This window comes from Lichtheimia ornata (assembly GCF_029851405.1).
Source record: "Lichtheimia ornata isolate CBS 291.66 chromosome Unknown scaffold00034, whole genome shotgun sequence".
In the NCBI taxonomy this organism is placed as follows: domain Eukaryota; kingdom Fungi; phylum Mucoromycota; class Mucoromycetes; order Mucorales; family Lichtheimiaceae; genus Lichtheimia; species Lichtheimia ornata.
In genome coordinates, this window is record NW_026695354.1 from 59,359 (window position 1) to 84,042 (window position 24,684).

The window sequence follows — 24,684 nt, forward strand, 5'->3', positions numbered from 1 at the left end:
GCATAGTACTATACAATGACATCCTCGACGTGCTGATTGATCAAAATAGTATCACCGAAAGAGGCTCTGCCACTGTATGGCGTTGGTAAGTCCACTTGAATCCAACCACTCCCATCATAATGAACACTCTTACCTTGGTATTTCTCAATAGCATCTTTGCCTCAAATGAAAACCGTATATCCATGCCATCCAGTAGATGCTGCTGCTGTTTCATTGCAAGGCTCGTTAATTAACATGTTTTGCTTTGTAGATCCAATACCACGCATACCATTGAGCCAACCATACAGCATTCTTGCTTTGAGATCCGTAACTTGTTGCTGCCACAGGTAACATCATCCAACGTGTCCAAGCTACAGTAAATGAAGTGTAAGGTAACAATAGCATTCGCTTTTCATGTCGACATACCCATAGTAACACTGTGTTGGGACCTCTCCTTGATGGCAACCATGAAAAGAACACACACGACACACGACGCCCCCTTTGGAACTTGTATAACGAGAGAACAGCAAACTACACGTGAACTTTAGTATCTCAATGTTCAGCTTGAATGGTAAAGTAATGCAGCGATGGAACGTACATGTTGTATTGCAATGGAAGCATGAGTCATGGGCAGATCGCGCGCGTACTTGCTGTTAAATGTCTGCAGCTGGAAAGTGTCGCCATTGACCACATGTTCAACCCAATGAGCGCTGTACAATGTAAGGAATGCAAGCAATTAACGCGTTGTAGTTTGTAAATGGAGACAAGCTTACCTTTTTTGTGAAGTGGAAGTGAAGAAGAGTGGCCTCTTTGTTCCTCGTGTTCTCTCCAATTCGTGCACTCCATGCCACCCCGCTGGCTACAGCCATTACTGTTTATACGTACCCTCAACAATATCCTATGCTCTTAGCTCAATGAGAATGATCATTCCTCAAGACTTCAATTGAGAAAAGCCCTCGTAATTAAGCTATTTGGTCTGTGCGCATTACATGAATCAATGAATTATGCAAGTCCACTCCTGAACCAACTTGTGTAACCTCCTGTGTAACCTCCTACCAAATATATGATAACCATTCCCTTCAATGCAGAAATAACCAAGTGATCCACCCTCGCACATCTGAGCTGATGGTACGATCCCCAAAGTATTATGTTGAATCCAATTTTCACTCAATAGAAAGTCGAAGAGCACGTACCAGCACACGGTACTGTGGATGTTTATCGAGCAAATATGATGATAATAAAAGAACAGCATTGAATAAGAAGCGGGTGGATTACATAGAGGGAACAGGGATAATTGTGCCATTCTATTCTTGATTGCTTCCGCCATGAGCATTCTTCATCCATGATTGCAAAATAGATGCTGTATACTTTGGCTCGTGTATTCCAATATCATCCGTAGCTGTGAAACACCTTCCTTCGTCAAAGGTATAAAGCCCTTTTGTCGCTTCCTCCAACCCATCATCATCCTAAGCCGTATGCATATGGTATGATTCATCCTTCTGACAACGCGACAAATAATCCTTGCCTTGATTGAACCCATCCGCCATAACCACTACAAATCCAATGTTGGTAGAAAGAAGCCCCAGAGGTCGCTGCTGATACGTTCCCTTTCCCATCGACCCTTGGTCACTCTCTTCGTGGTTCACTTTCCATCGCAGCTCAATCAGTTGAAGACTGCTTGTATTACGGCGTTGTTGATGGCTGATGGCATGTCATCCAAACTAGACATCACGTTTAAAATGGGCCAACAAGGGAACCAAACTAGTCAATAGATCCATTCCTTCCATCTCACATGTACCAAAGTAATACAGTATGCAGACCCATATCCATATCCATATCCATATCCATAAGAAGTCATATGTATTGAAGCAAGTTGCTACACGTCAATGAAGCTGCTGCTCCTCTATGATGGCTATCTGCTGTTCACGTAAAAAAGCTGTAAGACACGCTTGCAAGTAAAGAACGCTGTTGGGTACGATGGAGTAAAGAGCTTGCTGATAGCAACTACTGCATTGAATACTGTTACATTGGATTGTGCCAGGGAAGCGTGCAAGAGTGTGTGTGGTGTCGAGAGACTCGTGTGTTGTAGAAGAGTGACAAGAATTGTGTACACGCCATCAACTTGCCTCTCGGTCCAAGACAATCGGATAAAGACGTTCGTAGGATGGACGTGATGGGTTGAAGAAGGACAACAGTTCACGGCTGGTACATAGTTGTACTTGAATGGGCCAACAGTTGCGAATGGGAAAAAGAGAAAATGAGGTGAGTGGAAGAACCGGAAATTAAGAGGTTGAGCTGTCGGACACCTCTTGGATAAATGCATGATGTCCATATCTTTGATTATGAAGTTGCCCTTCTCGAACCTGAAACTTCCACACAAGATGCTCTTGGACAAAGCTGATCAACTTTGTATTATTAAAAAATAGCCAACACTTCATTATAAAATATTGAATGGGAGGATGCAATATGGAATTGACTATACAGGTCAGCGCCGGATTCATGATTTATCGAAACAGTATGTATTACCTTGGGATTTCCCACTTCGAACTTAAAACTTGGTCAGAAGGTTCGTTAGGGCATGCTGATTACCTTCATTCAAATAAAACCACACTTTTCCTTATAAAGATTTGGAATGCGAGGGTCCCAATGTAGGGATGATGATGGGCGGACGGGAACATGCAGCCTCTTTATGTAGCTCTAAATGACAAAGGATTGCAGGTCCTCGCAAAGACGCATACTACGAGTTGGAATAATGCGGTTGCATAAACGTGTACATACTATTATGATGATTTGAGGTAAAGTGAGATCAAAGTATAAAAGGTATAGCTTTCATGGTACTAATGGTAACCTTGGAAGGATAGCCTTGATGGGACTTGACCTTGCTGAAAGATGCATCATAAATGAGCCGAGTTGTATGCTGCATAAAGGAGAGATTCTTATTCTGATAGAGTCTTTTATGGTGTTCTCGGTTATTTACAGCATTGCTAATACCCCAGTATCATTTACGATATGCTTATACGTTGCCATTGATCAAGATAAAGCATTCGATACGTTATGGATGATGATAAGATATATTTTATGCTAGATGATTGGGGAATGATATGATGGTACACAACATGTGACATGAGGGGGTGCGTCAGTTCTTAGATGGAAGGTGACTTGATTGAGTGAGATGTCATGAAATAAGGGGGAACAGTGACGAGGGCGAGGAAAAAGATAAATACTAGGCAAAAGATGGGTCCATAAGTAAGTGCAATCTGACGGCGTCGTTGACGTTGTCTTGTAGAAAGAACTGATGGTCGAATTTGCTTGGAGGGTCTGAGCCAAAACAGCATGAGCGAGTGGATACGATCAACACGTGGCACCAGGGTAAATGGGAACAATACAAAGAGGATCAAGTGGCCCAGGATAAAGTCTGTAGTGAATGCCGACATTTCAACAATCTTGCATACGTATTCTCGAGCACCATGTAATCCAACCTATAATCATAAGCAACATTAAAGATATAATCCCCTTACAGCTGCTGATGTCTCATATACATACCTTGCTTCCACACCACTGCCCTGTCCACCATATTCTGTTGGTGATATCATTTTGCAACTCTCGTGGTAAAAAGAGGGCTGTAAATGCTTTGAAAATGAATCGTTCACAAGCAAACATGGCCAATAAACCAAGCACTGTTGAGCGCACCTCGTATGCTTCGATCCACCAAAAGAGCTCGAAAAAGATGACAAAACCAAAAAGTGCAAGACCATGTGCAGCACCAGCGGTGTACAACCCAATACGTTTGGAGCGAGTAGTCACCGCCAAAAGGAGAGAAACAAGTTGCATAATCAATAACATGATCGAGTTCCACACAATGGGGCCTGCTGTCAAATAAGCGATACGTGAAATGGCGCCACCAAAGCCCATGGGAGATTCCTGATCGTGATAGTGTTGCCGGCTTTTGTAAAAGACAAAGCATGATAAGCACAAAAGTGCCTGTATAAGTGGCATCCCAATCTCGGAGGCAAAGATACTTGACAGCTGTGCACGTGGTGCGTGGTGATGTGTTGGTTGACCTGAGTTGCGACGTTTGGTGCCCGTAAATCGTGTACGTGTTTGGCGACAAAAAGTGATCCAGGCATGTGCATACGATCGAGCACCATTTCCACGTGATAACCATCCAAGAAACTCACGATAATCAACAATGAATTCCGATAGCACAAATTGATGTGGGTTGAATACAAAGGGCGAAATAACCAAGGAGCCGACAGTGAACCAAAAGTACAGCAAGTGTGGCATCCATAATGTCAAGGTCACAAAGCCGAGCATAAACATAGTGCGTGCACCAAAATAGACGCTTGGATTGGCAAAGCGTGAATAAAGAACCGAGAATGGTAATCTTGAAGTAGCAAATCCACGACCTGTGGCAATGTATCGTGCACCACCAAAGCTGAGATTGGAGAGCACCGAATTGGCATAGATTTGGTTGACAAAGACTTCAAACAATGGGGACAAAGACAAGAATTGTTTGAGCAAACGCAACGAGCTTCTCAATGTACCCTTCTCCGTAAGTTCTTGTAGAAACAAAGGCAAGAATGCAATAAAGAATACCCAAAAGATGGCTGTAATGCACCTTTGCAACCAATCGTAAACAGGTGTCACGTTGAAGCAATCCGCATGTGATGAGCTGTACGTGCGGCACACAGGAAGAGAGGACGCCATGGTACCAACAAATGTCATGCAAAATAGGAATAGCTGAACAGCAAACATGATCATGATGTTGTTCATGTGGAAACCAGGATGGGCATAGTAAAAAGTCAAGAATCGATCCATGGGCAATTGGGTGCCGAGATAATAGTATTCGCGTGACAACATCTGCTCACCCATGCCAGTGCCAATCTTGGTGGTAAAGTTGAGAATCGAACAAAAGCCAAGATCACGTCCTTTGCCACATTGCAAATATTCGGTATGCTTGATACGGCCACCTCTTGACAACGCATTCATACCAGCATAGATATCCTCATTCAAATGCAATCCACGTTGTGCCTTGCTAACACCACCTCGTGTTGTCATGAATACAGCATTCAAGAAATCCGGATGACCATAGTGTAAACGTCCACCCGCTTTGGTCATAATACGTTGTGTCAAAGTGCCAAATGTTTGCTCCTTGCCTGCAGCGACATCACCCAGCACGCCCACATTTTCAGAAAAGATGTATTCTCGTGCGCCCACAATAGCAATAGGTGCTTGATCCTGTTGATGTTCCTCATCATCATCATCATCAAAATGCTTTTCAGTGGTCTCGGATTTTTGGTGGCGACGCCGTTGTCGTCGTCGATGATGCTTATTGTGATGAAGAGCATAAATGTCTTTCTCATGCGGGATGGTCGACTGTTCAAACTCGCCAAAGATGTTGCGTATCTTGAGACACTCTTCGAGATAGTTGTCCTGATTGGCATCAACGAGCTGAAGATACTCGCCACGATAAAAGATAATTGCATGATTCTGGTTATCCGATTTTCCATCACCAAGAATGGGGTTGCCAGGTAATCGAATACGGTAACGTGGCTGACGTCGATACGAACTTCCAGGTACCCGAGGACAATAGCCATCAATCAAAGCTGAATAAAATGTGGGTGGCTCACCAGGGACTTCACTGGGCTCCTCATCAATGTAGGCAATTTGCATATTGGGGAACTCGCGCAAGATCGTCTCACAATTATCAGCTTCTTCGGGTGTAAACTTTGAATAGCGTTGCATAGCAACCAGATAGCGGAATTTCTGATGTGCGACTGCATCCAAACGTTCCTCTGTTGGCTTGATGTCATTGTTGTCAAGGGTCATCTCTGGATGTTCAATGCGATATAGAATCTTGAGAGCACGAGCATAATTCATGAATCCTGACACAGTACGATACAATGTTTGCGCACGTAATGACGCCCACATACGCGTACGCATCGTGTATTCAGGCTTTGACGATTTGAATCCAATGCAATAAAATGGCAGATCATCCTTATCATCAAGAACGTCGTCCTATTACATGCAAATGTATGTGTGTGAGTGTTCATGTCAAACCATGATAAATAATGAATCGCTTACCATAAGCTTCTCAGCACTTGATTGGGAGTAAAGATGCTCATGCGATAAGTTGCCGTACTCTTCTTCCTCAGCCAAAAACTTTGTATCCTTGACAAAGTTGTCCCATTCAGTTGGATGCAGTCGTTTGAGATATTCAAGCAATGTGACACGCGTAGTATCATCTTCCTCACGGATAATTTCACGCAACGTCAAGATCATCTTTTCAGCATAATGTGGTGTGAACACGGTGAATGTCGGCATCTGTTTCACTGAACACGGCAAAGGAAACTCCGTTGACAGGCTTTGTGCAAAGAACGATAGTCGACGTTCAGCTTCTGAATGCACTGGGAAACAATCCTCCTTTTTGATTTTCTGATCCGGATCAAAGAAAGGTGGTAACGTGATCTCGCCTCTTGCACCATTGTTGTCATATCCATCCTGATCCTTATCCACATTGGTGCTGTTGCTGCTGATACTGTCATCATCCTTTTCAGCTGGTCGCCAATGATAAAGAAGAGATTGCAAGTTTTGGCTTGACAGCAAGTGTTCTCGATACATGGCAATAATGATCGCATTCCACATTTGAGCACAAGCAACGCCGGTGGTGAGAGCTGGATGTTGATGCACGACTTTTTGATACATGTGTGTGGGTAAACGAGCAAAAAGAGTACGCCAAGAGGACATGACTGAGATACCCATACGAAAGGCTTGGGATACGGAAAACAAGGTGCTCCATACAACGTACCAAAGATATGTATCAAGAAAGAAGAGTACAAGCTCGACGAGCACCATCAGCACGCTAGCAATGGTTGGCATGGCAGCACACATATATCGGCCCAACAACTTGTCACCTTGACATGCACTATCACTCAATTCCATGGTACTAGCAGCTGCAAGAGCATCACGAAAAGACAATGCCAGAAAGAAGTATGCTTCAAGACACTTGCAAACGAAGATACACAACCACATCAACACCGATAGGGATCGATCACCTCGAGACATTTGAGGGAAGCTTGCTGTAAAAGTCTTGCATGTCAATTGACGACTTGAGGACTTGAATAATTGTGCGGATGGTATCAGTGCCAATGCACAAGTGACAATAGCGCCAAGACCAAGTTGAACAGCACCAACGATCAAAGCAATACGCCCTGTGCGATTGATCCACAATACGTAAACAGATGCACCAACGTGAGCAGCCGCCAACAAAAGCAAGACGACGAGACGTGACAATAAGATGCGTGAAGTGTGTGATGTCGTAGGCAAATACATGAACTCTGCAATGGTAGCTGCTGCCATGATCGTCACCGCCACAAGACCACCTAAGCCAATCACTGATAGCTTGACAGGAAGTTCATGAGTTGCGTCAGCTGCTGATAGATACAAGAAATCCGCATTTGCAGCCATGTAGTACCAAAAGACGGCGGCATGAATAATCCAAATACGTGCAAAGTTGGTGAGCACGTGTAACCATGATCTTGACTCGTAGAACGTCTTGCCAAATGCAGCGTCCCAGTCGACATGAGCAAGTCCAGTGAATCGTTCATGGCAAGGAATGTCGCGTAGCAACGTCCCATCGTGTAACATGAGTCGTCCTATGGCCTGTCGATCCCAAAACAACTGGTTCATGTCGTCGTATCCCACAATGCTGTTGTGATCCTTTTCGCGTCGAACACATTGACCCTTGACAAGCTGGTACGTCTGATTGCGGGCATAGTTGTACAATGGCGTCACAATGTGGTCAAGAAAGAAGCCTGGTGGTTGATTCTGATGCTGATGGGCTTGTTGACGAGCGTCATCGGCAAGTTTAAAGATAAAACAAAGCAACTCTGGAGTATAACGTAGCGTTGCCGCCTCACCCCAAATTAAAAGAAATAAAGCCAATTGTTGCACACGTGTACGATCCGTCATGCTCTCCATCCTCTCACGCCATTCTCGTTTGGCTTCTTCCACAAGCAACCCAGTAGGTGATGAGGGTTCAACAACATTGGCATCCACATCTTCCAATCCAAGCTGTGCTGCGAAATACCATTTACGATAATTCGCGTGTTCACCACCAATATAATCAGCATGTAAACTCCACAATGCTCGACGTGGTGTTGTTCGTGAGGTGCGAGAATCAAGCATCGTCATAAGATGATCAAACATGTTCTCCACGTTATCTTCTTGGAATCCAAACTTGTGTCCATAACGTCGAAAGATACGTCGTATCTCGTTTGTTGCCAATGGGACATCGGGTGCTTGCCAATTCGGATATTGCCGGTTGCTATGTTTTTGTTGTTGAGGTGGTGATAGCTTATACGTGTCAGATCGTGGTGATGAGCTCGTGGATTGAAGTGCTGTCAATAAAGTCTCGGCAGATGGAGACTCCATCTCCAGCTCAGGCATAGGGAGATCTATATCAACATGTGTATATGAGTATTCCTTGTTGTGTGTATACCTGTTACGTGATCACATACCAATACTGTAGCGACGTGACGACCGCCGTGAATGATCACCCATTATCTTAATTGGATATCAAAATGCCTGTAATGAATACATTGTGTGTGAGAACCAAGGTCAATCGATCCTGTGTGTGCATGTACTCATTCCACGTACAAAGGATGAAAATGTCGATGAAATTGATCTATCGTATAACCGTTGAATTATAGATAGGTGGGTATGATGTGCATATGCCAATGAAATCTGGATTGTACAGAAAAAGAGAAAACAAAGAAAGGAAAAAAGCACAGCAAGAGAGAGAGAGAGAGAAAGAGAGAAAGGGAGGAAATGGGTTATGTGTGCATATGATGCGTAAAAGATGATGGGGTTGGAATGATGGAAGATGCAAGACAAGGGAAAAAATAATATATGCAAAAGTTTGCTTACAATCGCTTCGTTTGACCACTCACTGACATATCTCCTCCCCCCAAAATAAAATGGAAGGTTGCGATCAGGGGGAAGGATAGTGAGTGTAAAGATCCCATACTCGTTGTCGGTGTATGTACTTTACACTTGCAAATGGGAAATTTAATAAAGCTCCTTTGACGAATAGAGAGCTTTTCTTTTTCCATCTATCTTTTTTTGATACTTCAATCTTGAAACGTCACATTTATTAGACATCCTTTAAGTTCACGTCGTTTCTTATTGCTTCAAACAACAAAACAAACCGCCGCGTATCATTGTCATAATACAAACTTGGCCTTGTGAAGCAGCAGCAGCAACAACAACATGATCTGTGCGCAACGCAAACAAATACGTATGGTATCATCAGGTACAATGATTCACATAGCGTGTCCATGATGAAACAAATCGATCCCGTATCACTCATTTTCTACACGTGGAAACATTCAACAAACAATATGCAGGAAACAAGGATAAACCCCATTGTCTATTAGCAAGTGCGCAAAAAACAAAAGAAGCGAGATGAGGAAAGAAGATGTGAATGTGTAAACCAGCGAGAGATAATATGAAGGGAGGAGAGACGAGGGAGTAGGAGGAGGATGATGGATGATAATTGTTGTTGTCGTTGTGGTGTGCCGAATGTGTGTTGTTGAGTGTGAGTGTGTTGTAATGATGGATAGGTGTGATTGATTTGAAAGTGACGATTACATAACAATGCACTTGCCCTTCTTTGATTTACCATCTCCCATGTTCATCTGTGCTTTTCGATCCCTGATACTTCGCATCAACATGGTGTAAACTTCATCCACATTTTGTCTTGTCTTGGCAGATGTCTCCAAATAAGGGCAACCCCATTCCTGCGCCAGCTGTTGTGCTTCGCTAGATGGCACCTTGCGTAAATGAGCCAAATCCACCTTGTTACCAACGAGAATAAATGGTATCTATGAACCACATAAAGTCAAGGTTACTATTCTAATAGCATCCACTACTATGATAACCATACCGTATCATCATCCAATACACGCAAGATTTGATCTCGGAATTCTTGAGTATGCTCAAATGATTCATGCTCGCATACAGAGAAAACACACAAGAAGCCTTCTCCCGACCGGTAATAATTGTCACGGATCTAAGTACCATGTGTGTCAATATTTCCCTATTATGCCCTCCTCCCTACAGACCCACACACAACTTACAGCTGCATATTCTTCCTGACCAGCAGTATCCAAAATATCAATTTGACATTCTTGTCCATCCAGCATAACCTTTTTACGATAAGCTACAATAAAGTGAATATGGCATGTTGTATAAAAGTCTTGGCAATCCCCCATTTACAATCTGCTTTGGTCGGGTCGTATTCTTCAACAAAATCGCCGTACATGTACTGCAAGGTCAAGGCCGACTTGCCGACACCACCAGAGCCGACCATGATGACTTTGTGCAATGGCAACGACTGTTTTGACTTTTTGGCCATTGTTGACGGAGGATGAGTGAAACAAAGTTGGAAAAAAGAAAAAAGAGAGTGAGAAAAAGAGGAAAAGAGAACAATCCAAGCACGTTCATGGACTTGCTGCTTTTGGTGAAGAACCATGCGTTTGGTGCCAAGCATGTAGTGCGGATACTTTTTTCATTCGGTTAACTGTTTAATGTCATTGCATCCATGCACAACAACTCATCATCATCATCATCATCGAGATCATGCATGATCCCTGAATAGGCCTTTTTTCTTGTGTGAGTGATATCCATCATCATCGTCGTTTATCATTATTATCATTATCCCTTCTCCATCGACCCCCTTTCTATCGATCATTGTACATCAAGGTTCATTTTGTATAATCCCTAAGAGACATTGTAATAAAGAGTTGTTCATTGTATATGGATCTTCTTCTGCATATCATCAAAGACGTCTATAATGAATCTTCCATCATGCACATCACTATCACAATGAACGGGGTTTTGTGCAACCACACATTTGCGATATGAAGGAAGGGGAGTCTTGGTGATTTCCTGTTACCACGTGGCTCGATAGTTTCATGATCTCTGCTTGTGCGCGATTGATTGATGCCCCGATACTACGCCGTACCTTCAGTTTATGCCGTAATGACCATGTGTATGGTCGCTGCTTGTTCATTTTCTACCTTCCAATAGCGAGCTGTAACTGCCAATGACTAGGATGCAAGATTCTGTGTCTTGATGTCAAACGCTATTAGCATGGATGTGTACTACTACACTCGATAAAACGCATGAGGTACCACAACGTACTTGTTACGTAGCATACATCGTTGATCGAGAACAGGCTTTGGAGCTAATAGCGTCCATCGATGATGTGAATACCAAGCATGTGGTATAAAGTAATAACGTCTGATTTGGATTGGTGCTAGATGAAAGGAAGAAAATGGATTGTGTAATGTGTCGATGCACCTGGTAAACCACGGAAAAATGGTGTTTTGCGTGATACGGTTGTAGAATACTATACCACCACAGTAGCTTTTCCACAATCAGAGAATGATATTGGAGTTGTGCTTTTACGACGTAAATTGCTCTAATAAGGGTTTCTGATCCTTGATTCAAATATAGGGTTGACTGAATACAGCGTAATTTCGTATTATGACAAGAATACAGACGCAGCTGGATCAGCGCTTTGAAACAAATCGGAGGTCTAGGCAAGGATGATTGTGTGGGAATAGTGGTCAACGTTAATGAATCCATGTTACGGCAAGGAGTAAAGAGAGCATTATCAAGCGTTGAGTAACTCGTCATCTACAAGCTTTGAATACTACATGAATCAAGTCCTTGACTTGTACAATATCATGGTACCCTCTTAGCGAGTTACAATGATTACTTCTTTCTTATCTTTCATTGTTGTACTCAACCATAGAGATGCCATCAACTACTAGTGAGTGTCTGCTCTATTCTCATTCTCATTTTCTTATGTATAACGTAACCCCCCAGGCAGTGTTCGTTATCATTTATATGAGCAGATGGACAAATAAAGACGATCCCGATGATGTTTGATGCATAATAATGGTAGTGATCTATCAAATAGAATCAGGGTCTATAGTAGGCCTCCGACAACGGTGGGTATTTTTGAGTTTGACCCCTTTGTATCACACGAGAAAGAAAATAGATGCATTGAGCGGGTGATGTGAAATAAGGTTTCGAAACGTGTGCACGTTGTTCTTTTTCGCCCTGTTCCTTTCCTTCAAGACCAAATAATACTTTCCCCTCTTTCCCTTTATTAACAACATGTCCAACTCTGTCCAAGACTCCAGTTGGGTACAACAACAATCCAGTGGCGATTCCCAATCAGGTCCACAACAACAAAATGACTTGTCCTCCTCCAACAACAACAACCGTGATGCCTCCTCCTCGTCCACATCGACCAAACCAGCAAATGAAACTCAAGATAACAGCACCACCAACAAGAAGACCAAACGCACAGGACCTAAACGGCGCAAAGTGACGCATGGTATACCCCATTTCTCTCTTGAATGCCATACAGCATGTGCTCATTGCTCTCGTTGATTGTATCATATAGCCTGCGTGTATTGTCGTCGATCGCACATGACTTGTGATGAAGGTAAGAAGGGATAGGGAAACAAGGATGGAGCGTGCCTGATCATGGGCGTCGATAGGTCGTCCTTGTCAACGTTGTATCAAACGCAATATTGGTCATCTTTGTCATGATGAGCCCAAGAACTCACAAGGAAAGGGTGGCAACAAGCGAATGTCAGCAGCATCTACCAATAATGCATCAACGTCGAATAACAGCACATCAGCACAATCGCATCTTGCCTTTTCACAGCAACAAAATCCGGCTTTTGGCAGTGTCAACAGCACATTGGGTGGATTGCCTTTGCAGTTCTTTGGGCAAATGGGTACAGGGCAGCTTACATTTGCTAGTGAGCAGATGGGTAATGAAATCTCGGTTATCAGGTATTTGAAAATGGGTATAGTGCTTAAGGATGATGAATTAATGTGATGATTACATAGCAAGTTCTTGGATTCTCTTGGCAAATCGGATATGAATGCGTTGTTACAATCTTCATCTTCATCTTCCTCTCCGCAACAACAACATCAACAACAGCAGCAGCAGCAGCAACCACGATCCTCTTTGGTGAATACAACAGAAAAATTTTATCTAACAGCTGCCGATCCTTCTGATGGTCGACTTGAAGATCGTTTGACTGAAGTTATCAATGCGAAATACGAGGCTGGATTCTTGAAGCCGTATAATTATGTTAATGGTTATGCACGCCTTCAAAAGTATATGGATAACAAGTAAGTGATGCAAGAAGTTGTCGGACTAGGGAATTAATACTCGCTTTCATTTCTGTATTTAGCTTATCAGCCGCCAGCCGTCAGCGTATCCTTAATGTGATGGGCACTTTCCGACCAGCATTCCGATCCGTTGCACAATCACTCACCGATCTGGATCTTATTCTTGTGGAAGAGGCTTTTGAACGATTATTATTAGTAAGTGTTAATGCTGAATGGTGAACAGCAGGGGTAGTGGATTTATTCTTTGCCTTAGGACTATGATCGTGTATTTAGTTCGATGGGTATACCAGCTTGCCTTTGGCGTCGTACAGGCGAGATCTACAAGGGTAATAAGGAATTTGCATCATTAGTCAATGTACCGATCGAAACTTTACGTGAGGTAAGATATGGGGTATATCCGTGTACTCTTGGCTTTGCAAGTGCTGACTCCTTATCTACCACAGGGACGGCTTTGTATCTATGAGCTAATGGCGGAGGATGCAATGGTGAATTATTGGGAGGTAACACACAACATCGGCTTTTTTTCCCATGGTCTCCAAAGATGGTGGTTGTGCTGATCTTTTCATGGTCAATAGAAATACGGCAACATTGCATTCGATTCTGGTCAAAAGGCTGTGTTGACGTCTTGTCTTCTCAAGAATCAAGGTCCTTCTACTCAATCATCATTTATATCCTGTTGCTTTTCATTTACGATTCGAAGGGACAAATACAATATACCGGTAGGTGTTGATAGAGGAGGAATAGGGTGGGGGTGGGATAGCTTTCATTTGTACGAAGGACAAGAATCTTGATCACTTGCTTTTTACAGACAGTGATTGTGGGTAATTTCCTGCCTATTCAATTACAATAGCCAAGCCCATTTTGGTATACAACGTTTAATGAAAGTATCGCACAACCCGAGATTACACGGCAAATATGGGCTGGCACGTACGCTCGTGATGCACACACGCAAATGACAGCGGGGCCGGTTAATAGCCCATATATGGATATAGCTAGTACTCAACACACAACGCACACAACACACACACACACACACACACATACATACATACACACATACACACATACGATAAAAAGATTTGGAATATACATACCACTTGTATAATGATTGCGAAGGATTAAAACGATGAGGCATGGTCATGGATCAGCGAGATCACGTTTCGATAAGCCAATTGCTTGGCGTTTGATATGACCAACATCACATGTGTGGGAAACAATATGATGATTCACTATATACATTGGGCGATCTATGTTGATTTTGGAGAAAGAAAAACGGCTCGCATCCGATATCATGGTAGGGCAACCTGCCGAGATCAATTTTAGATGGGTCGTGCCACACAACACAATGAATTTCTTGTGTATCCCGAACTCCGAGGGTGATGGTAGTGGCAGGTTATGAGATAGGCACCCAAGTAGAATGGATCGTGGTTTTCGCACTGACCACTTTAAGCGTGATAATATACACAATGACGATCACAGTGAATCATCCCCTATTTGTTGTACTGTTGATGTGTATACTCAAAGGGCCTATAACAAATACACGATCGGCTGTCAAACTCGCAGTAAATAAAATGGATCGCACAGATGCCCAATGTAATCATTTCCCAATTCTGCCAGTAACTCGGCAAGTTGGGGGAGAAATTAGAGCACATGTATCTCACATGCAATAGGTTTCACTTTTTTTGCAAGTCTTTGAGAGAATCTCATGCGACAGTGTGGCACATGCATCCTTCCTTTGCCCAAGACTTGTTACCAACAATAGTAGTAAATGTATTTGTACCACGTAAACATGGATAAGATATACCAAGGAAGCAGTGTGTGCATGGGAGTAACTCCTTTTGGTGGCGTGGACATTGTGTTGTGCAAAGGAGACCGGGAACGGAGAACATGTCGGCACCACCCCGAAACATCCGAGCGGAAAGGGTAATATTGAGCTAGGTCCCAGCTTGAAGGTTGCAGCGACCAGTATTAAAGCCATTAGCTAAAGCATGTGATGAAGCAATCAAAAGGAGTCAATCCTGAGCAAATTTATACAAGTAAAAGGACACACCCGCCTGCTAATGTTCATGATTCAATCATGCAGAAAAAGAAAAAGGGCACTCGCTTTATTGTTTATGTTGTTGTTGTTGCTTTGTGTATGAGGCTGTAGGTGACAGGGACATCTACAATGAGAAAAGAGGTAGTTGTTCTGTTGCCGGGGACTATCGTACGGAAATGTTGTGGTCACTTTTGCAATGGCGTAATCCATCTGACCAAAACGAGGACGCCTAGTGCACACATACACACACGTTTGCCTTACCCCCAACATGTGTAATGAGGTGAAACATAATGTAAATTAGATGTATTTTGCACATGTTCACATCATGTAATTCTTTTTTACGTAGGGAATAGAATAATGAATGGTGCAGGCGATGTGATAATCGCAAGATCATTGTGCTGGATTCCAATCTTCTAAGGGACCAAACACGCGTGGTGGGTTGAGCTTTTGGTGTTCCCCCAATTTGCATCGCATGCTGCACACGCTGCTTTCCATACATGGATATGACCATTGCAAACGTCCCAGGGGGAAGGGATAGACCTTGATGCTAGCTTGTTCACTATGGCAAATAAAAGTAAAGCTGTGGCAGTAGAAAGGATGGTAAAAGCGAGTATTGACCACCAAAAGTGGATCATGCATTTTGTTTATGCAGCTTGCGACTATTCGACAGTTGGAACATTCCATCTTTTTTTAACACGTTTCTTTGCCATTGCCATGTTCCCCCCAAGGAAAAAGCTTCTTCACCTAAAAGAAATTATCCACATACACAGTCCTCCGATCCATATCGGCTTTTCTCACATCTGGAACGCTTTGCCATCATCTCCACCGCCAGATGGCCAAATAGAGTTTCGCCGTATGCGCGCTCTTGTGTCTCAACAATGCCTTTGTGCCATAATAAACCATTCACTATTACTTATGCACATCCCAAACGAAAAGTAAATGGGCTAGCGAAGCGCGTGTTTAGGGAATCCCAATTTGTATTGTTGCATGATAGGAACAGGATAGGCATGATAATATGAGAGGATAAAATCAGCAGCAATGGTGGATGCCCAAGTTTTAAAACTGAAAAGGGGGTTTGGAGCTAACCACTTTGAACACAATGTCAGGCACCTGACCATGAACCATGAACCACGACCCTCCCCCTAACCCCCGTTTCGACTTTTCCTCTCATTTAAAACAAAATCTACACAATTCTGTTCTCTTCCTCTTGTCTCGAAAGTCTTTGTTTCTTGACGTTGTTGCCGCCAAATCATCGTATACCGCCAATCTCATCATCTTTCATCAACAACATCTTACCAGGGATCCAATTGTTGCCAATCCATTGTTATACAGTTGTCGCATTTTAGTTTTCGATCCGCCCATTTATAATCAACATCTTCCTTTTTCCACACACGACACCACGCGTATGCATAGCTCTACGTCTGGAATGTATACCCAGCCTTTCGGAACAAGTCAATCTACTTTGCCATCAGGCAATAGCAATACTGCCAACTCTCCTTCACAAGATTATTGCACTCAGTTGCCACCCATCAATACTGCGTCAGCTCATACACCGGATGCATCATCGCCACCAGCTACCACAAATCTTAGTCCTCTTGACCATCAACATCCAGAGGACACAACCATGTCATCCATCAACAGCAGACGTACAAGCTCTGTTATCAGCTATCCTCAAAGTTTGATTGATAGCACGGCGATAGCAGCGAACAATAGTAGTAATAACAGTAGCGGATGGTATTCAACAGCATACTCGTCATCGCGTGATATCAGCAATAACAACATTCTCTCGTCACAATCACAACATGACCCAACAGCTTTTCACCACAACCATGGGCAGCCAACACCATCGCCTTCTGGATCATTGGATAAGAGCAGTACTACAGCAACGAATACGAAACGACAACGCACGCCATCAACTAAGGATATTCATGTTGAGAAAAATACCGAGGGCAAGCCACCTTATTCTTACGCCACTCTGATCAAATACGCCATCGAGAATAGTCCCAACAAAAAGCTTACGCTAAGTGAGATTTATCAATGGGTGATTGAGCACTACCCATACTATAGCACAGCTGGCACTGGTTGGAAGGTATATACAAGGGGATGAAAATCTTCATAAGCAAAACGATTCTTACGCCCATCATGATGTAGAATTCAATTCGACATAATCTTTCTCTCAACAAAAGCTTTGTACGTTTGGCAAGACCCATCAATGAACCTGGCAAAGGGTCCTATTGGATAGTGGATTATACGGCAGCTGATGCAGAGCGTCGATCGCGTTATTCAATGTCTATGCGTAGTGGTCGTAATAATCGATCAGGCAGTGATCCTGCACCTTCACCCTATCGACCTGAAACTTGGACATCATCCATTGCTGCTGGTCGACGTTATCGTGATGGTCGATCCATGTCAACGGATGGTAGTGCTCCACGAGCTAATCCACTTTCAACAACTGCAACAGGTGCTCAAGCTGGCTATGGTTATTATCCTTACTATGGCCGCCATTACCATTATCATCATCAACATTCACAAATCAGATCGGCAAATAGCCATCCATTGTCACGTCAGCATAATGGTCCGTGCGCTACTGGAGGTAAATACTACGCATAACATTGAGAAAATGTATCACTAAAATTGGTTCTTGCATATGTATGCAGCATACGATCCTTACTATTTTGATAATGGATTGCATACCCCATCGCATTATCATCATCAACAACAACCACCTTCTTTGAACACTAGCAATGCAACCTTGGAACCTACGACACCTGTTCCCGTTACAAATAGTGCATTTGCATCCATGTATGCTGCCACAAGTCCAACGACTCCTAATGGTACAGGCAATGGGCAATACAATCAAGCAATGTATACACCTTATGGTTATGGTACAGCAGCAGCAGTTGCAGCAGTAGATGACATGCATCATCCATTGTCACGACCTCCAACAATGTATACTCAGCAGCAACAACAACATGAGCAGCCTACTATTACCACACCACCATCATCGTCACCTACCATGAATTGGACACCTTCTGCTACCGCATCAGCAGCCACAAGTGGTGGTACTCATGATTTGCAACATCATCGTCATTCGATGGATGTGCCATCAGCCCTTTCACATCAACCAGCCCCTATTCAACAGCAACAGCGTCAGCAGCCATCCGATGGTACATCTTCACAGCCACCACCTTCCCCAACGTATTCCAGCCAATCATGTTCACATCATCACATGAACTTACTTGACAGCAACAAGCCATCAACGACTGCTTACAATCCAGCATCGTCCACCTCAGACAAGGCTATGGAAGTGGATACTACTACTACATCAATCAAGCAAGAAGCAACGACATCGGATGATAATAAGGATAGCGTTGCCGATAATGGTGTAGCAGCAGCTGCAGCAGCTGCCGCTGCTGCTGGTCTCACCAACCACAGCGCTGATGGGTTTAATTGGTCTTCCGTGTTATAACGTGTGTCTTTTACAAGCATCACTTTCATTCTTCTATACCTACTTTGTATTACCATTTCTTCTTTCTATCTCACTCTTGATGTTTGAAAGTGTTTTTTTTTCTAGTTGATGTGCTTTTTTTCTTGGTATACTTTATCCTCCATCTTCTCCCATTGTACTATCTTGTAGTTACCCCCTTCTTTGCACATATGCATTTCTTCTTTTTGTGTTTTCAACGTATTTCCACCACCTGTACCACCTGTATCCCCCGTATCTTTCGTTTTGCTTTTTGCCTTTCGCCTTTTACGTGATGTATGGACAAAGTATATATAAACACATGGTATGCAACATCCAAAGAGTCACCCCTGTGCTATGGTTTGTTACAAGAAGGGAAGATCTTTATTAAGGAGGACAAGTCAATAAGATACGTAATAGCTTAGTTGATTGAGCAATGCTGGAAAAATAAATGGGATAAAAATACATCACACGCACATGAGGAGGGAGGAATGCCAAATGTGTGTGATATATGTATAACGTTCAAGGTGCCCTAAATTGAAAAGAAGAAGGCAGCAACCAAGCTTGCACCAAGTCCAAGCATCATAGTTGTTTGTTGGATCGCCAAATCTTGCGATGCTGATGAATGTTCGGATGACGATGCTTCTGCTCCTGAAGCTGATGCACTGCTACTCGCTTTGTGAGAAGTAAAGTTGGCCTTGGCACCAGGCGGAGCTGCCATGATGGTAAAGTATGGCGAATAGGTGGATCCCTTGCTGCTTGTAAACACCAAAACGTCTGTGTGCGTGTGTTTACATATGCATGAGCTTACTGGTTGACAAGAAGAAATGCATGCATTTCCAAAAACTTACAAGATGCATCCGTCTTGGTGTCAACAGGAATATCCCACTCCCATTGCCCGCCTGAAATAGGAATCTTGGATCCAACTTGACCAACAAGCTGCAAGTTTGTCGAACCGCCATTTCTCAATTCCACCGAATCAATGTTCGAAACGGTCGAATCTTGCACTGTCCTATATTACAAATCATAAGTATACTAGTTTTTGTGTCATCCAAATCAGTCTCCTTATTACCAGGACACCACCTCGGTCTTGCCAGCTGTCCAAACAGTCTTTTGATAGGCACAAATGAGTTTGGGATCATGCATGATACAACTACCACAACGTGGTATTCGTATAGAATGGAAAACAACTTACACCTAAAGCAGGGGCGGTGATGGCAATACCAGCACTTTGACCTGGTTGTTGTTGAGCAACTGCTCCAGAGCAAACAAATGCAGCCAACGATAGCAATGAGACAAGTTTCATTTTGTGCGAGTGTGAAAAGTGAAATAAAGGAATAAAGAAATCAAAGGAACAAAGAACGCTGATGCTATATATATACACGGGTTTGAAGAAAGAGAGATCGGGTTACCTCCACCACCTCCTTAACTTGGATTTCCTGCAAGACCTCTCTCTTTATTCTTTCCCCGCTGTACCCTAGGGAGATACCCCTTGCTTGTCCTATGATCATTCTCTTTGACTTATCATACTACTCTATATGCCTGTGATTAAATACCAGTTGTTTCGGAAGCTTTCCGTTTTCGAATAATGCTCGCAATATATCACAAATAACTTCACTTTTTCCATCCCTATGCTTGTATCCGCCCCGCGGGGTGGTTGACCTGTTATGGTGTACGGATACACATCCTGCATACAGGAAGGTTAATGATCATAAGCTGTTGCTTTGGGCTGTAAAACGGTTCAGGTTGCTGATTCGAGGAAAGATGACGAATAAGGTAGATTCGATGAGATGCATCATACATGGCCTAGAATTGATACTGGATGGGTATCTCTTACTTTGATTCGTATGATGTAGTCATTGATCAGCTTTAAAAGACATGCGTAATGAATGGATTTATTGCATAGTCACAGAAGACATCTTAGCCACCCATTGCTGTATCATCTTTGACTTTGGTGTGCGTATTATCCCCTACTACAGATAGGATAAATACATCAAGGAATCAATCATACAGGTTTTCAAACCCCATCTTAGCTTTGCCTATGCATCGGTATCAGTGATGTGTGTGTATACCATGTTGTAATAAAGAGACTCTAAGAATGGTTGATACTCCTTGCTCGATGCAATAAGATTTATTTTAAAGAAGAGCTCGCATAATGGAACCTAAGATCTAGCTATCTAAGAGTCGAGTCTAGATGATGGTGGGTGCATGTAATCGTTCATGGATACGGCAATCGTAAAATGAGTTGGAATGATGGCTTCTTTGGTATAATCTCGGCACTCTTGTTGGAGTTGATTCACTGTTCTTTGTGGTATCGTTATCAACATTGCCAAAGATTGCGCTCAAACATACTCGGAACTTGATTTGTGTATCCAGCCTTTTGGTCAGTGACAATGGTGCTGTTTTATCCAATTCGAAATGTTGGCGACAAGCATCCCTTTTTGAGTAAAGTAACGTGGCTGATTTCCCAAAACCATTGAAACGGTATCCCTTGACAACCATAGCCATTGATGATCCAATATCCTCATGTATCAGAGATCGATTGCTTGCTTCCGAGAAATCCACCCAAATTCAAATGCTGATCGTCGTCTTCGAAGCAATAGGATCGCCACTGACAGCTGTAAGGAAACCAGATACATTTTCATGACACCAAGGAATATACACAAAGGTAACTTGAAGGAATGATGGATCTATAAATGCGCTATTACTAATTCAAGTTCGACGTACTGGGAACAATACTTAGCCAGAGCCATACGAAAGTCTACGATGCCTGATGCCATCCCAGGAGCCAAAACCAATTTCCCTGCTGCAGAGATGTCCATACAATGACCAATGCTGATAGTCTTTTTCAAAGGAAAGGAGCTATACTTGACGACGAATGCCTTGAGCGATGGATAAACCTTGATAGCACAGAAAAGACACGACTCAATGTTGCTTGTTGCTAATGTGACACCCATAAGAGACACGCGCTGCTGAATGCTCTTGAAAGCAATTGGCCAATAGCGAGAATCACCAGAGGATCGAGTAAATGTTGCTGACACTACGAATATCATAGCCTCGGTTGCTGATTGCTGCTTCGTGATTGTGCTGATATGATCCACCGATAACAGGTATGCGTAGTTGGATACCTCAAGTATTGGCGTCAACCTTGGAGAGATGCATAGATGGCCTTGGTATCACTAAAGGTGTCGACGCTGACTCTCATTGCTTGTTGATGACATGATCCATCCATAAGAGACATTTAATGACAGCCGTGAATCACAGGGATTGCCGATAACCAGAACCTCCAGGAGATGGAAAGCTTGCTGACAGCAAAGGTATACAAGTTGCTCCTTGCTGCTGACGTGATCAATTGATAAGAGATCTTCATTTCAGGATGCCCACCGAATTGTCAATAACAAGAAGTAACAGATGATAGGATAAAGCTTGATATGACACCAACGGTATAGATGTTGTTGTTTGTTGCTGATACCATACCACTCCAAGAGACGTGCATTGACTGATATTCTCCAAAGAAATCGCCCGTTGCATGGTAACCAGCCACCCGAGACGCAATGAATATTGACACCACCAAAAGATATAGACACTCCTCCCCATGGCTGGCATGATTCGCCTATAAAAGATGCACAGTAAACGACTCATTCCAAACTCATCCAACAATACTTAGCAATCATAGCTGTGACCTTGTAAACTTCAACACGACACCAAAAGACAAGTGGATCTCTGCTATAGACAACAACTGTAATACAATAACACATTAGCAGGTACATGAAACAATGGGAAGAACACTTACCAACATCAACCATAGGGTATTCAAATAAACTCGATTCCAGCAAATTCACGTTGCGCGTTGTAAGATAATCCACCTCGATAAGACACACAACCATTTTCCATTGCACTAGAACGATACTTACCAATGATGACGGCAATGATAGCATGGTATAAGACTTGGGCATAAATATCAGCTGCTTCCAGTGGTCCTCTAAATGTAAATAGCAGGCGTTTCAGCAGAGTTTTTCCTAAAAGCATCAGAATCATACATACCAGAACCTCAACGATCACGCAAACTTGACTTAGGTGGGCCACCCGAGTGCAATGTAATAATAAAGTACCACATCAAGGAATGTCACAGTACCAGTACTCTCCTCTAGCTCACTCCCAAAGGACGTGGATCAAAACACCAGATTTACCAGAGACCATGAGCCCTTCACCAGCCGACTTTGACACCACAATGAGCCGTGGATCCCACATGTTGCGCGTCAATAGAGATACCCATCTTATCTCTAAAGGCGAGGAAATCAATAGCCATAGAACGATGGAGCCGTGCGAACAGAGGATGCATGTTTAAACCCTGAGGTGGCAACTTGAGTCGCACTGTTTCCGCTAGCACAACATGATCGTCTCCCCTGGAGAGTACAGTACAATGACATCCTTGACGTGCTGTTTGATAATAATAATATCGCCGAAAGAGAGCCTATTGCTTTCATCAGTGCACTGGAAAGGTGACAAATCCCGGATTGAACAATTTTACCTTGGATATTTCTCAATGGCGTTCATGCTTCCAATAACCGCATTCCATCCATAATGTGCTTCTGCTGCTGTTACTTTGTAACGATCGTTAATTAATAGGCTTTGCTTTGTAGATCCAATACCATGCGTACCATTGAGCCAACGTACAGCGTTCTTCCTTTGATATCAAAGCCTTCTTGTTGCTGCCACGGGTACCACCATCCAACGTGTTCGATCTATGATAAATGCAATGTGAGATGACAACCCCGGCTTTTGTTTTCCTTGCCAGCATACCCAAAAGAAGTAGTGTAAAGACGTGTTGGGAACTCTCTTTGTGGACAGCTCGGGATCGAACACATGCGAATGCCCCTTTTAGATCCTGTATGAACGAGAGAATAGCAACCTACACGCGAACCTTAGACCACAATGTCCCACCTAATAATAAAAGAGCTGCAGCAATTGAACGTACATGTTGTCTTGCAATGGAAGCTTGAGTCATGGGTAGATCGCGCGCGTATACTTGTTGTTGAATGTCTGGAACTGGAAAGTGTCGGTGTCGACCACCTGTTCACCCAAAATGACGCTGTACATTGAAAGGGACGCTAGCTGTTAATGTGTTGTAGTTTGTAAATGGAGACAAGCTTACCTTGCTTTGTGAAGCGGAAGAGGAGAAGGTGTTCTTTGTCTTCGCTCTCGTTGTTCTCAATTTGTGCACTCCACCCACCCCACCCCGCCTGCTGCAGTTATTGCTGTGAACATGCACGCCAACAATATCCTAACCTATACATTTGATGCAATAAGAATACATAACCACTACTCGAGATTTCAATAGAACACGTTCCTTGTAATCAAGTCATTCATAATTCCACTTGTATGGTAGGGGACGGCGTCAGTTACAGTAGGCCCGTGCGTATCAATGCAGCTTAAATCATTTTATGCAGTTCAACCCCTCCCCCAATACCCAACGTGAGTATATTATATGCACGCATCCATCTGTGACATATGCGCGTATAAACCATCACATTGATAGATCTGCTTTATTAGATGTTGTATACGCACCTTCACAAAAGGCAATCATCTTCATCATGCATTTGTGCAGCAACCTATCAAGGACGTGTTTGTGTAACCACCACGTGCGGTTTCACTCAGCTCTCCATCTTTCCGTTAATGCAGCCGACACCATCCATTAGGAGAAAGCAATTCCATTACGCTTACAGCATATGCAAAACATAAAGGCACTTGTATCTCAAGATTTCACAATCAAACGTGGGGTTTTGAATAGAGCAATGTGCTCGGCTTGGCCAACAGCACCTTGTGTGAAAGTTTCAAGTTGATCGTGGCCAATCCCAGATTTCGCAATGTCGCTACCAGCCAAACTGGATCTGGGGGTCGACCTCTTCAACGACGACGATGACCAAAAAATATTTTTTGGGTTGTTTGCGACATTGAACGTGAAACTTTCACACAAGGT

General features: G+C 43.2%; 6 protein-coding genes across 6 annotated transcripts; 2 read left to right on the top strand and 4 right to left on the bottom strand.

The window, feature by feature from the left end:
• Positions 1-3,122: 3,122 nt before the first annotated feature.
• On the bottom strand, positions 3,123-8,541 carry O0I10_007156 (uncharacterized protein; the record flags this gene model as incomplete). Its single annotated transcript, XM_058487174.1, has 4 exons — positions 3,123-3,458; positions 3,523-5,997; positions 6,064-8,435; positions 8,499-8,541. 4 exons carry the CDS (start codon positions 8,539-8,541, stop codon positions 3,123-3,125), a joined length of 5,226 nt encoding a protein of 1,741 aa, XP_058341989.1.
• Positions 8,542-9,626: 1,085 nt separating this feature from the next.
• Positions 9,627-10,396, bottom strand: O0I10_007157 (uncharacterized protein; the record flags this gene model as incomplete). The annotated part of the gene is made up of 4 exons (XM_058487175.1): positions 9,627-9,863; positions 9,926-10,051; positions 10,119-10,201; positions 10,258-10,396. The coding sequence occupies 4 exons, from the start codon at positions 10,394-10,396 to the stop codon at positions 9,627-9,629; spliced, it is 585 nt and encodes a 194-aa protein (XP_058341990.1).
• A 1,772-nt stretch (positions 10,397-12,168) lies between these two features.
• O0I10_007158 (uncharacterized protein) lies at positions 12,169-14,053 on the top strand (the record flags this gene model as incomplete). Its single annotated transcript, XM_058487176.1, has 9 exons — positions 12,169-12,391; positions 12,461-12,502; positions 12,558-12,858; positions 12,916-13,203; positions 13,266-13,398; positions 13,457-13,582; positions 13,647-13,703; positions 13,779-13,922; positions 14,012-14,053. 9 exons carry the CDS (start codon positions 12,169-12,171, stop codon positions 14,051-14,053), a joined length of 1,356 nt encoding a protein of 451 aa, XP_058341991.1.
• A 2,593-nt stretch (positions 14,054-16,646) lies between these two features.
• O0I10_007159 (uncharacterized protein) lies at positions 16,647-18,710 on the top strand (the record flags this gene model as incomplete). Its single annotated transcript, XM_058487177.1, has 3 exons — positions 16,647-17,330; positions 17,393-17,834; positions 17,899-18,710. The coding sequence occupies 3 exons, from the start codon at positions 16,647-16,649 to the stop codon at positions 18,708-18,710; spliced, it is 1,938 nt and encodes a 645-aa protein (XP_058341992.1).
• Positions 18,711-19,236: 526 nt separating this feature from the next.
• On the bottom strand, positions 19,237-20,010 carry O0I10_007160 (uncharacterized protein; the record flags this gene model as incomplete). Its single annotated transcript, XM_058487178.1, has 4 exons — positions 19,237-19,481; positions 19,556-19,716; positions 19,777-19,814; positions 19,900-20,010. 4 exons carry the CDS (start codon positions 20,008-20,010, stop codon positions 19,237-19,239), a joined length of 555 nt encoding a protein of 184 aa, XP_058341993.1.
• A 1,218-nt stretch (positions 20,011-21,228) lies between these two features.
• On the bottom strand, positions 21,229-22,955 carry O0I10_007161 (uncharacterized protein; the record flags this gene model as incomplete). Its single annotated transcript, XM_058487179.1, has 4 exons — positions 21,229-21,322; positions 21,432-21,744; positions 22,619-22,723; positions 22,895-22,955. 4 exons carry the CDS (start codon positions 22,953-22,955, stop codon positions 21,229-21,231), a joined length of 573 nt encoding a protein of 190 aa, XP_058341994.1.
• Positions 22,956-24,684: the final 1,729 nt, after the last annotated feature.